General features: G+C 41.1%; 1 protein-coding gene across 6 annotated transcripts in view; it reads right to left on the bottom strand.

Moving 5' to 3' along the window:
- SEPT10 (septin 10) overlaps positions 1-12,399 on the bottom strand; it is a 50,231-nt gene that overhangs the window by 27,335 nt on the left and 10,497 nt on the right. For 3 of the 6 annotated variants that reach the window (XM_010862976.1, XM_010862975.1, XM_010862979.1), the window contains exons 2-5: positions 8,942-9,225; positions 4,857-4,925; positions 848-965; positions 243-438 (exon numbers count right to left, since the gene is read on the bottom strand). In XM_010862976.1, the coding sequence (XP_010861278.1) occupies positions 243-438; positions 848-965; positions 4,857-4,925; positions 8,942-9,040 (482 nt within the window). In that variant the 5' untranslated portion in view covers positions 9,041-9,225. Of the gene's footprint in view, positions 1-242; positions 439-847; positions 966-4,856; positions 4,926-8,299; positions 8,577-8,941; positions 9,226-12,399 lie in introns of those variants that run through there. The other 3 variants (XM_010862978.1, XM_010862980.1, XM_010862977.1) reach the window with 2 other exon arrangements.

Below are 12,399 nucleotides of genomic sequence, written 5' to 3'. Positions count from 1 at the left end.
ATTTTTGCTGCCATGCACACTTTAAAAATGTGATTCAAATTATTCTAAAGAAAATAGACAACTGGGTAGAAAAATGTCAATTTGTTAACAAAAACAAAATATTGCTTTTTATTTAAAGAATTGAAGTCTGGGAAGAATGTCATGGGTTTCTACAGATTAAAGTCAAATCAGCACACATAGCAAGAAGGCAAATGTTCTGTAATAAGAAAAAACCTGTTTTATTACTAGAGGAAAGCATGTACCTCTCTTCTTTGTTTATTTGGTCACCAAATCCCACTGTATTCACGATGGTTAGTTTCAATCGAACGTTACTTTCCTGGAGTTCATACGTCTGTGCTTTAAGTCTAACATGTGGGTAAAAATGTGAGGATTCATGGTCTTCAAAATTAGTATTAAACAATGTGTCAATCAGCGTTGATTTTCCAATTCCAGTCTCTCCTGAAAGAAATGCAGATACATATTCATATTCACAGGTGCACAGGATAGATGAAGAACAGAACAGTAAACTCTTACAGTGATTTGGTTTCATGAATCCCAAATATTTCAAATATTGCAAAGGCTGGATTGTCCCTGAAAGAAGTACACGCTAAGGTGGTTCATTCTAAGCTGAGCATAAAAATGAGCCCTGTATGCCGAGTTACTCAGAACTCTGAAGAAGGCACTGAACTGTTTAAAGAGCAAAGAGAAAGCTTAAAGCAGCACGGCTAAGAAAAAACTGATAGAACTTAAATAACTGAGAAAATCTGTACTCGTGCTCTCAGGTTGCTCAAATGGGCACCATACTGCCCATCACAAGGAGGTGAGCACAGGAACAGGACGAAAAAGTCTGGACAGGCTGGGCACTCACCCACACAGAGAATATTAAAGCAGAAGCCTTGCTGGATGGACCTGTTGACCAGCTGATCAGGCAGACTCTCAAAACCAACATGGCCAGACATGGTTAAAGAGCGAGGGCTGTCTTTTTGCTGCAAGAAAACAAAAACAATGGCAACAGTTTTCTTAAAGTTTTACTGAGACAGAGTATAGGCACATTGGAAAGCACAGACATAATTTTTCAAAAAAACTAAAGACTTTTTTGATCATTATACCTCCCCCAGGATACAACTGGTTTGTGAGAAACCTGTGTCCAGACCCTCAAAACATGTATTTCTTATTATCTTCCTACTATGACAGCCTGACACCATTTAAACATTAAAATATTTGATTTCCCCACACAGAAAAATACTCAAACTATGGCATAATCACTCACAAAATGGAGTGTGGTGTGTAAAAGTCATGAAAGATGTTTATGATGAATTTTAGATATAAATTGTCACATTACAATGTCAAGTGAAAGAGGTACAGCACAAAGTTACAGATGGAGTTCCAGCTCACAGTTGTGACAGCATAACTTATGTCACACTCAGCCTCCTTGCTGGTTAGTTACAGTCAGTTCCCTCAAGTCACTGCAGCCAAAGGCAGAGAGACTGTGGAGTGAGGGACACACCCCTGTAGCTTCTCCCCTGAAGGCAGACCCAGCCGCTGCTGTACAAGCAGACAGAGCTCAGGAGGGAACTAGGCTGACTGGGTTCAGAAGCCAGTGGAGACAAGGGCAGGCAGGTCAGCTGAAAGGGGAAATTCCAGAAAGGAGGGAGTCCACAGTTGGCTCACACACGCCCCTCAAGTCTTTGGCTGAGTGCTGACCTACACACGAACAGAGAAATGGGAATTGGAATGGCCAGCCTGGGGAGCTTAGACTTTAAGTCTATAAGTTAAAGGACTCAGTAAACACATGAAAACCTACATGGGTCTCATTTTAGGAGTAAGGATCAGGTCCCAGCACTCAGAAATCCTCCCTCGTGCTGAAGGCACAACTGAAGTAGACCTGCTGTAAACAGAGATGAGTGTGACCAGCCAGTGACTCAGCTAGTACCTGCTGGACCAGAGGCCAACACTCCTCAGAAGAAGACAGTCCAGCACCTCTCCAGTGTGTCATCCACAGCACCTAACTGTACAACCAAAGTACTACACAGAAAGAAGCAAAAAACACAGTTCACAGTCAAGGAAGAAGAAAACGGGCAGCAGAGCAAGATCCACATATAAGCCACATGTTGAACTAGCTGGTAAGAACTTTAACTCTGACAAATATGTTAAAAAGAAAAATGTTCTCTTTCTCTACAGAAGAGATATATATGACAGGTGACGTGACAGGTAATTATAAGAGAAACAAGAAAGCTCTCGACAACAACAAAAGGTGACAAATGAAATTCCTGGAGTGGAAAAATGCAACATCCAAAATAAAATAGTATTAACAGCAGATCAAACAATGGGAGAAAGACTTGTTCAATATCATATCCATACTAAATATCTTTGTCCATCTCTCATAGAAAATATAAAACTATAACAGAGCCTTAAAAAACTGGCACAATATTAAATGGTCTAACACACTTAGTGGGAATGCTAAATGGAGAAGAAATGGGAGCAGGGGATGGAGGACAGAAATTTGTAAGTAATAGTGACTGATAATATTCTAATTGTTTCAGCATGAACTCAGAGATCCAAAAATTTCAACAAACTGCAAACAAACAAAAGCAAAGGAATCCACAGCCAGGCACATCAGAAAAAACCATTTAAAAGTAAGAATGGAGAAAGATCTACAAGTAGCCAAAGATGGCAAGACATATTACAGACAAGTAAAACATAAAATGATCACGGTATTGGCACAAGAAATGATGTAAACCAAAAGACAACAGAACGTCATCAGTAAAATGCCAAAAGTAAGAAAATGACAACTCAGGATTCTTTATTTTTCCGAAATGTGTTTATATCTTTATGGCTACACTAGGTCTTTGTTGCTGGGTTTTCTCTAGTTGTGGCGCAGGGCTACTCTAGTCATGGTGCGAGGGCTTCTCACTGCAGTGGTTTCTCATTGCAGTAGTGTGGCGTACAGGCTTAGTTCTTGGACCAAAGGATCAAAGCCCTGTCCCCTGCACTGGCAGGCAAATTCTTAACCACTGGTCCACCAGGAAAGTCCCTTACAACCCAGAATTCTGTATCCAATGAAAATATCCCTCACAGGTGAGGGCAAAATGAAAACATCTTCACACAAAATCTAAGAATTTTACTGCAAGCGGGCCTTACCTGATAAGAAATATTAAAAATTCTCAAGAGAAAGGAAAATGACAACAGATGGAAATTCAGATCTACAAAAAGGATAAAGATTTGTCAGAAAGGTAAAAATATGGGTAAATACAAGAGAATTTTTTGCATGTTTTAATTTCTTGAAAATGTAGATTGACTGTTTAAAGCACTAACAACAGTGTGATGCAGGACTTACGATACATGGAGAAGCGGGATTCATGACCATGACAGAACAGAAGATGGGAGGGGAGGAATCACCCTGCTGTAAGACTCCTGCGCTGTCCATGAGTTGCCATCACCCTGCTCAAAGGCAGTGAGGGGTAAGTTAAAGCCCACATCAACTACTGTTTTAAAAAAAAGAAGTTTAGCTAGTAAGCCAAGAATGGAGATAAAATGCAACCATAAAAACACTCCATTAATTCAAAAAGAGGCAGGAAAATTAAAAAATGAAAGAATAAAAGGGACAAATAGGACATAAATGGCCAGGCGGCAGACTGAAACCAGCCACGTCTGTAGTTACAAGGAAGTGGTCCCAGCCAGCTGTCCAGTAGACCCTTCCGGGACAATGCCAAGCTGCCAAAGGAACCACTAGCCACATGCAGACATGGCACACCTGGTTGTGACACTTGCAACTGAGGAAGGAACTTTCAAATTTTATTTAATTTTAATTAATTTAAATATCCAGGTGTGGCTAGTGGCCACCATACTGGACAGTGAAGGTCTAAGCTTTTCAAATAAAAGGAAATTGTCAGACTGGATGAAAGAGCAAGACCCAACTCTGTGCTGTCAATACAGTAACTGACAAGCTCCTTGTAAAATTTACATGGGAAGCCAGAGGACTTAGCATCGCCAGAATCACTATGCAGAAGAACAAGCTGAAGGATACACACTAGCTGGTCTAAGGCTGCAGTCACCAAGTAGCGTGTGTTGTGACTGTCTACTACTTACCTACAATTTAACAAAGAGGAGGGGCTGGGGAACATGAGGACTTAACAGTGGGCACTCAGTGCACCAGTCACCGAGCAATTACAGTAGATTCAGCAAAGCAGCGTGTCAGAAGGCAGGTTAAGAGTAATTCAGAAAGTCTGTGAGGTGGTAAAATAAAGATGGATAAGCTACTGTTACCAGTAAGAGAGCAAGAATGAACAAATCACCATTTATCAAAACTATGGGGACTTCAGCATGTGTGGAGGAAGAGAAGAGACTACAGAGCACAAAACTACAGGAAACCAATCATGATCACCTATGCTCATGTTTGCAGTTTTCTTTAAAAAAAAAAAACTCACCTTGTTCACCAGATTAAATTTACTCCTCTCTTTTTAAATAACTTTTTAATAAAAAACTACCAAAACCTGTCCTCCAGCGCAAGTACATTCAGAACCCCCTTGGAACCATGAAAGTCTGACGCTGTGCTCAGGAAGGCTCCTACAGGGCCATCCCATGGCACCACGCCTTGTCATCACTGAAGTCTATGAGGACACCTGCCAGAGCAGGGCCAGCTCCCCGACCGCTGTGGCAGAGCTGGAACCTGAATCTGCTTGACATCAGGCAGGGTAGAGACACTGTGGCCACTCAACAGTGATTCAGTCGATTACTGATTTTGAACTTGGATCAACGTTAACAGTTAATTCACATTCAAGGTGAGTACCAACAACAAGTCTGTCTAACCGCATCCTGAAACCACAGAGGCATCCACAGTACGAGGTGGGTCTGGTCTACTTAAGAGACATACTCACTTTCTGTTCATGGTCAGATACTTGTGAGGACGTATGAGCTGTTTTTGTTGTAATGTGAGACTGAAAGAGCTGAAAAAGAAAACACAGATGTTACTTAAAAGAAAAAAAACCTATATCTAAGTAATATATTAATAGTTACATTAAAAAGGAATTCTAGTATTGTCATTATCACTAGGCTTTGACTTGTGATCTACACAAGGTTTTCTTGCTGGAAGGATGTCTGCAGAGGTCAGTACCATGTGATAGTCAACACATGATACACATTATTGCACTAACACCTTCACTCACAAAAATGTAAGTTATCATCACAGAACCCCTGCTATAGCCATCCCCAGGCCGATGGGGCCCAAGCAGCTGTGGGGTTCTCAGAGTAATGCTGCCTCAAGAGCACTCCATCCTGGCATGCAGCACAGGACATGGAGAAAACGTGTCCTTTTTAAAAAGGAACAGTAACATGGATGTAGTATGAAAAAGCGCAAGCAGTGGCGAATGAGAACAGAGAGCAGACTAAGTTCCCTCCTCCCCTGACTCCTGCAAGCTGGCAGTTCTCTCCCTTGGGGGTAGAGGCAGCCTGGAGTGTGAATGCACAGTGTCTGTGGCTCATGACTGGAGATCTGCAGTGGTTGTCCTTGCCACCTAATCTATGGTGGGGACCGCGTCAGCAGAGCATGAGCTACCTCCCTCCCTTCCTCCCTCCCTCCCTCCCAGGATAGTGCCCCTTCTGTAAACTGCACAACATGCAGATGCACCGTCTTTAACTACAACAGCTGCACTGCAGTGAACAGCAGCTTGTCTACACATGGGACTAAGGGGAACCTGATGCTGTGGCAAGGGAGGGCACCTTGAACCCCAACACATGGGGTGGCCAGGACTGCATTCTACAGAACACTAATGACCCCTTCCCGTGGTACTTTCTGGGTAACGTGAGCTCTTGAAGGTGGGCCCTGGGACCTCACCAGGCACCTTGAGCAGCCAGCTGAGCGCACTGTGCCAGGAGTGGCTCTGGCCAGTGGGAATGCGCTGTGTATTAAGAGACAGCCAGGTCTCGGGGTGAACACAGGAACTGTTGTATGTATAAGAGAAAAGCACCTTGATACAAAGCCCACCAGAACTGGACTAGTGTGGCTTTAACTATACACACACTGCCCTGACTTTCCCTACCCCTGCCACCATGTGTCACGTGAGCTGGAGAGCACACCCCGAGTCTGAGCCAGCACAGAGGAGCCAGGGCACTGGGAAGACAGCCATGGTCACAGCCACACACAGAAGAGGGAAGACGACAAAGCGCTGGCCCAGGAGACACCAGCCTCAGGCAAGACGGCACTTAAGATAGAAAACATCTGTATAGAACACTCTTTTGGACTCTGTGGGAGAGGGATGATTTGGGAGAATGGCATTAAAACATGTATATCATATAAGAAATGAATCACCAGTCCAGGTTCGATGCAGGATATAGGAACCTTGGGGCTGGTGCACTGGGATGACCCAGAGGGATGGTACAGGGAGGGAGGTGGGAGAGGGGTTCAGGATGGGGAACACGTGTACACCCGTGGCAGATGCATGTTGATGTATGGCAAAACCAATACAATATTGTAAAGTAAAAAAATAAAAATAAAAAAAATACATAATTTTTAGATGTTAAAAAAAAAAACAAAAACATCTCTGCCCTGAAAGTGAGGTGGAGTATCCTATCTGGATAAAGTGAACCATCAGTAGAAGAGTTTGCTGGAAACAAAGGGCTCATCATCTTTTGTTGTGACGTTATGAAGAGGCCAGAAGTGGAGCAGGGAGCTGCAGGATGAGGCCCGGAGTGTCCACCTGGGGTGGAACCTGCTGTCAGGACACCAGGCACCATGGAGGGAGACTGAGCACAGCAGAGCCTCTGTGTCTGCCAGCATTAGATGGGAGTGGGTGCTGCATGTCTAACTTAATTTTATCAACTACAGGACTCTAATGAAGATTAGTCTTTAAAAAACTGCAGTAAGTAGTCTTGGGTTTTTAGTATAATGGATAGCATACTGAAATTTTTGTGAAATGCTGCTTAGGAAGCAGTATCATTGATACATAAAATTTGCTTAGAAAAAATAAGGTTTTGTACTTCTTTATTATTAAACTTTAAACTTTGACTAATAAAACCAAGGTTACATTTCTGTCATTTATATGAATTCATATCAAGTATTCACTTTTGTTCGTTCATTTCCTGTGTTTCTGAACACCTGCCAGAAAGCCTACTTAAAATCTCTGTGGATAAATGGTTTGATGAGGAAGTACAAATGAGTCACATAAAACTATTATAAATAGTTGTTCTTAATATTTCCACTGGTATACCTGGCTAGTCAGATTTCCAAAACAGATTTTAGAATGAAAACAGTTTTTAATAAATTAACAAAGACATTATTGAAGATAAAATAACAAGGGGACAAGAATTGACCCAGTGCACCTCTAGTGGTAAATCCTAAATTAAAAACTTGGAAGTGGGATTCCAATCTGCTCTACCACTGACTTACCTTCTTACCGTCTACTTTCTTACAAGCCCTGTGCTGGGAACGGGGTATCAGGAGGAAGACATGGCCCTTGATCTTAAGAGCTAATCTCGCAGAAACACAGGCAAATGATTGACAGTCCGCTCTCATTTCAAGGCAAAAGAGAGACCAACAGTCCCTATCTACACCTGATGACAGTTGGTAGTTTTTGTGTTAAATACATGCATCATAGATACACAAACACATGTATTTAAATCTATACATCCACATCCTAGAAAGGAAGAATGTATACAGTACTTTTAACTCTTAGCAAAGTCTAACACATTTTTTAAAAGTTTTAGTATATAACGAATCACACACACAAAAAAATGCCAGAACATTTGGGGTTAGATCAGGTTCTCCACCTTCTTCAAAGTATCAGCTTGGGGAGTGTGGGCAACACAACAGATGTGGCATGCAATCTGTTCTGGGGTCCTCTGAACATAGGTGGTAGGGATCTTCTTCCTATGGGTCAGTTACAGGAAGGCATTTGGTGATTCAGGACAGGACCCAAGCTCTTCTGACCCTCCAGCAAACAGTCCTGTGACTGCCTGATAGCCTCTCTTTAGGCATAACAATGAGCTTTGGGTGAACAGAATTATGACTTGGGTTACAATTGCTTCATTTTACCTTCATGTTCCCACTGTTTATCTTTGTAAAGCCAATCCAAGGAACAGAACCAAAATTTTCTAACTGTCCTCTGGTATTAAGAGTTTAGTTCAAAAAAAAAAAAAGAGCAGAGAGGCCAAAATAGTTAAACTGGGTCTATTTTATGGGTTTCAATAGGTCAGGGTTCTTTGGCTTAAGATAGTACTTTGAAAGTTTCCACAGATACATTATTTAAAATAATTTTATTAAATCTTCAGCTTAAATGTTAATATGCTGATCTAAAATTTTCCTAAAAACAAATAGTAAAATTACCTTATTCAGATTATGTGGAAGATGATTCTTGAAGTACATAGTAATTACAACCAGGGAAAAAAGAGAGAATCCAACTGAATCAGTAAGACTTGACACAGGAGAAGCAGTGTGTTGGCCTCCTGTCCCCCAGAGGACAGACTTGGTCAAGGACAGCTTGGGGTAGGCCAGGTTCCATCAAAATATCACTTCAATTTTACCATCATCTCCAATACACATAAAAGAAGGTAACTACAAAGTCTGATATGCAGCCTCAAAATATCATCAAGACAGAAAAATTCTTGATAGTAATTCATAATGAAGAGATTTTAAACTCAAAAAAAACCTTTACAGTAATGTGTATTTAAGGGTTAAAATATAAATGAAATTTTATTTTGAAATTACTTTCCTCCCTTAAGTAGAAAAGGAATAGTTTGTGTATTATAGAAAAAAATACCCTTTGTAATAATTGTGTTACTGTAGTAACAGTACAGTGAACATCCTTCTGTGGCAGCCAGAAGGTATGCCCCTCAGATTGTCCCTCCAGTAAGCACCTGCAGGACCGGACCCCAGACCACTCCTTCCTAGGCAATCCTAGCCCAGGCCTGAGCAGAGTAGTGGGGCAGTGGGTCAGGACCTGGGCCATTCTGCCCTGTGAAGACTGACCTGGCAGGTACTGGGCTGGCCCAGACTCTGCCAGGTCTGCATGGCTTGTGAGCCTCTGTGGATTCTGTTTCTTCCCCTTTCTCCTCCAGGGCCTGACATCCCTTCCACACACAGCCCTCTGTCCCCCACAGAGGTTCCTCCTTGATGTCAGGTGGCAAAGTGTGGTAAATGCCAGACAGGGACACGACCCAGAGCAGTCAGGGCAGCAGTGGGGGCAGAGTTTCAGCAAGGTGCAGATCAGCTCAGCAGACAGAGGACAGGCTTGTGCCAAGAGAACTGGACTCCTGCAGGCAAAAAACAAAAAACAACAACAAAAAAAAGCGTGCCACATCCAATTACCTCAAAACAGATCATAGGCCTAAAAACTCTAGAAGAAAAAGTATAAAGTTTTTGTGGCCTTAGGCTTAGGCAAAGATTTCTTAGATACAAGAAGCGTGATCCACAAGACAAAAAATGATAAACTGAACCTAATAAACCAAAAAAACCTCTGCTCTTCAAAGTACAGTTAAGAGAATGAAAAAACAAGACACATACTTGGCTAAAAGATTTGTAAGTCATTTATCTCATAAAGGACTTACGTAAGAAATATCTATATATTTTCAAAAACTTGGACAACTAGAAACAGAATAACTCAGTTTTTTAAAAATAGGGAAACACTGGAACAGACGCTTCACCAAGGATATAGGGATGGCAGATAAGCACACGGCAAGAGAATCAACATCATTAGTCATTGAACAAATGCAAATGAAAACACAAGGTGTCACTGCATGCCTACCAGAATGACCTAAAAAATTATCTGGCAAGGATGCAGAGCAGTTGTTAGCAGGAATGCAAACCCTGGCACAAACATTTTGGAAAACAGTTTGGCAGTTTCTGAAGTTAAAACACACAACATACTCAGCAATCCCACTCCTAGATCATCAGCCCAAGGAAAATGAAAAGTAATACTCGAATAAAAACCTGTATGTGAATGTACGTATACAGTAACTTTATTAAAAACTGTTAAAAACTGGAAACAGCCTAAATGGTCTTCCAGTGGCAAATGGATGAACAGATTACACTGTGGCTCACGTGCACAATGTGCCACCACTCAGCAGTAAGGGAACGTGAGCAACGTGGTGGATGGGTCTGCTCTGCACTGAAGAAACCAGCTCAGAGGCCGCAGGAATCCACATGTATGGTGCAGGCGAAGCCACAGGGGCAGAAGGGGATGAGGAGGCAGACAACAGAGTAGCACCAGGGGATGTGGGCTGGAGGATGAGGCAGAAATTCTGTAGTTTTCATTGTGTTTGTAGTTATACAACGGTATACATTCATCAGAACTCGTGAAACTTTATACTAACTGGAGCCTATTATACAGAGTGAAGTAAGCCAGAAGGAAAAACACCAATACAGTATACTAACGCATATATATGGAATGTAGAAAGATGGTAACAATAACCCTGTGTACGAGACAGCAAAAGAGACACTGATGTATAGAACAGTCTTATGGACTCTGAGGGAGAGGGAGAGGGTGGGAAGATTTGGGAGAATAGCATTGAAACATGTAAAATATCATGTATGAAACGAGATGCCAGTCCAGGTTCGATGCACAATACTGGATGCTTGGGGCTAGTGCACTGGGACGACCCAGAGGGATGGTATGGGGAGGGAGGAGGGAGGAGGGTTCAGGATGGGGAACACATGTATACCTGTGGTGGATTCATTTTGATATTTGGCAAAACTAATACAATTATGTAAAGTTTAAAAATAAAATAAAATAAAAAAAAAATACCTTTGAAAGACATCATTAAAGTAAGGGATTTCACACACACAAAAAAAGTAAATGTTACTGTGCATAATTATAGCTCAATATAAAGTTAATTCTTAAAGATATAACAGAATTTTCTAACAGTAATTAATACATGGAAAAGCAGCAGCTAACAAAAATAGATTATCTGAAGACAATGATTTAAGATGATACATGTATGATTATTTGTGAGAACCAATAAAGAAAATATACAGCAAAATATGCAAATACAAAATGAGATTATTTTCTCCAACTTCAAATTACAATTCATTATTGGTTTCTTTTGGCTCTCAGAGTCATGTGGAAACTGTAAGTTATAATTCTTTTCCACACAACAGAATCTGTTACTATGTGACAAGCAGCCTATCTTTTCCTAAAACAGAGAGCCCCTAGAAATTGTCTCAATGACCTGTGTCACAGGAGAGAACGGTTAACATGACGACAGTATAAATGTATGGTGTAAGAAGGCTGCTGGAGTTAACTGCGCATGGCAGCAAGAAACAGAGGTCTGGAGTGCTGAGTAACTGCCAGAGCCATGCACCAGGGCCTGGGCAAAGATGTACCAGCACAGCAGAAGCAAAACAAGACACTGTTCCACAAATTTTGAGACCGTTTACCCTCACCCCCAAGAATGGAGATAACAGTCCTCAGCTCAAGGGGCCGGTAGGAGAAATGTGATAATGCAAGGCCAAAACCCACCCCAGTGGATGCAGTCAGCACCAGGAGACTTCCGTTATCCCAGTGGTGTCCCAAAAAAATATATCTCCGATACATAACGTTTGCAAAGTCTTTAGATATTCCTAGATCCCTAAGAAAGTAAAGATACATCTAAAGAAGTTGAAAATAATGGTTAGTTTCCTTTAGTTTTCAAAAAATATACATTAAATTTTACAGCTATTTTTTTCATGATTGGCAAATACAATTGAAAGGCATCTTGTGATATTCTAAGATTGAGAATACAGGCTGAGTATGAGATGATGAATCTTTTTCATGCTTAAAATATTACCTCTGTGCTCATCCATGGCTGTCTCTTCCTTTAATACTCACCTCAATGCTGTGCTTTGCCAAAAAGGCTTCATTCTTTATATTTAAAGCTAGTACAAATCACCATGTCACATATAGGTTGTTTTCTCCAAAAGTTCATTTTAATAAGCTGCTTGGATTTACAGAAACAACATTACATTTAAAGTCCTGGTAGGTTGACAAATACCTTATTTAACCCATAACATACTATTTATAATCTTAGACTAATTTTTTTCAAATCCAGCAGCAGACAAAGCACATTTATTGCCCTATTCCTAAAAAGACTACTCCAGATCATGCATTCTTAATGGGGGGTATCCCCACCATAAATGTGGTAGAAATTGGTTCTGGGGGGTACCAAAAAATTCAGTGGTTTGTGGCCTTCCAAATCTCAGTCAACCTTACCTGAAAACAACTTTTCTAGTTTCTTCTTTAGTACCAACTCCCCTCTCCTTTCTTCTCTGGTACCAACTCCCTCTCATTTCTCCTAGAGGAATTCTAGTACTGAATTCCTCTCATGAGGGAGAACTTGATTAACTGGATCAATTCATAAGACTAGGTAAATGTTATTAATTAACTGAATTTAATTTAAATTTCATTTTTGTCCTGAAAGGTCAGTAATGAAAAATGGTAGAGAACTACTGCT

The sequence above is a fragment of the Bison bison genome, unplaced genomic scaffold (genome assembly GCF_000754665.1).
Source record: "Bison bison bison isolate TAMUID 2011002044 unplaced genomic scaffold, Bison_UMD1.0 scf7180017864486, whole genome shotgun sequence".
In the NCBI taxonomy this organism is placed as follows: domain Eukaryota; kingdom Metazoa; phylum Chordata; class Mammalia; order Artiodactyla; family Bovidae; genus Bison; species Bison bison.
This window is presented reverse-complemented; position numbering and strand designations above follow the sequence as displayed.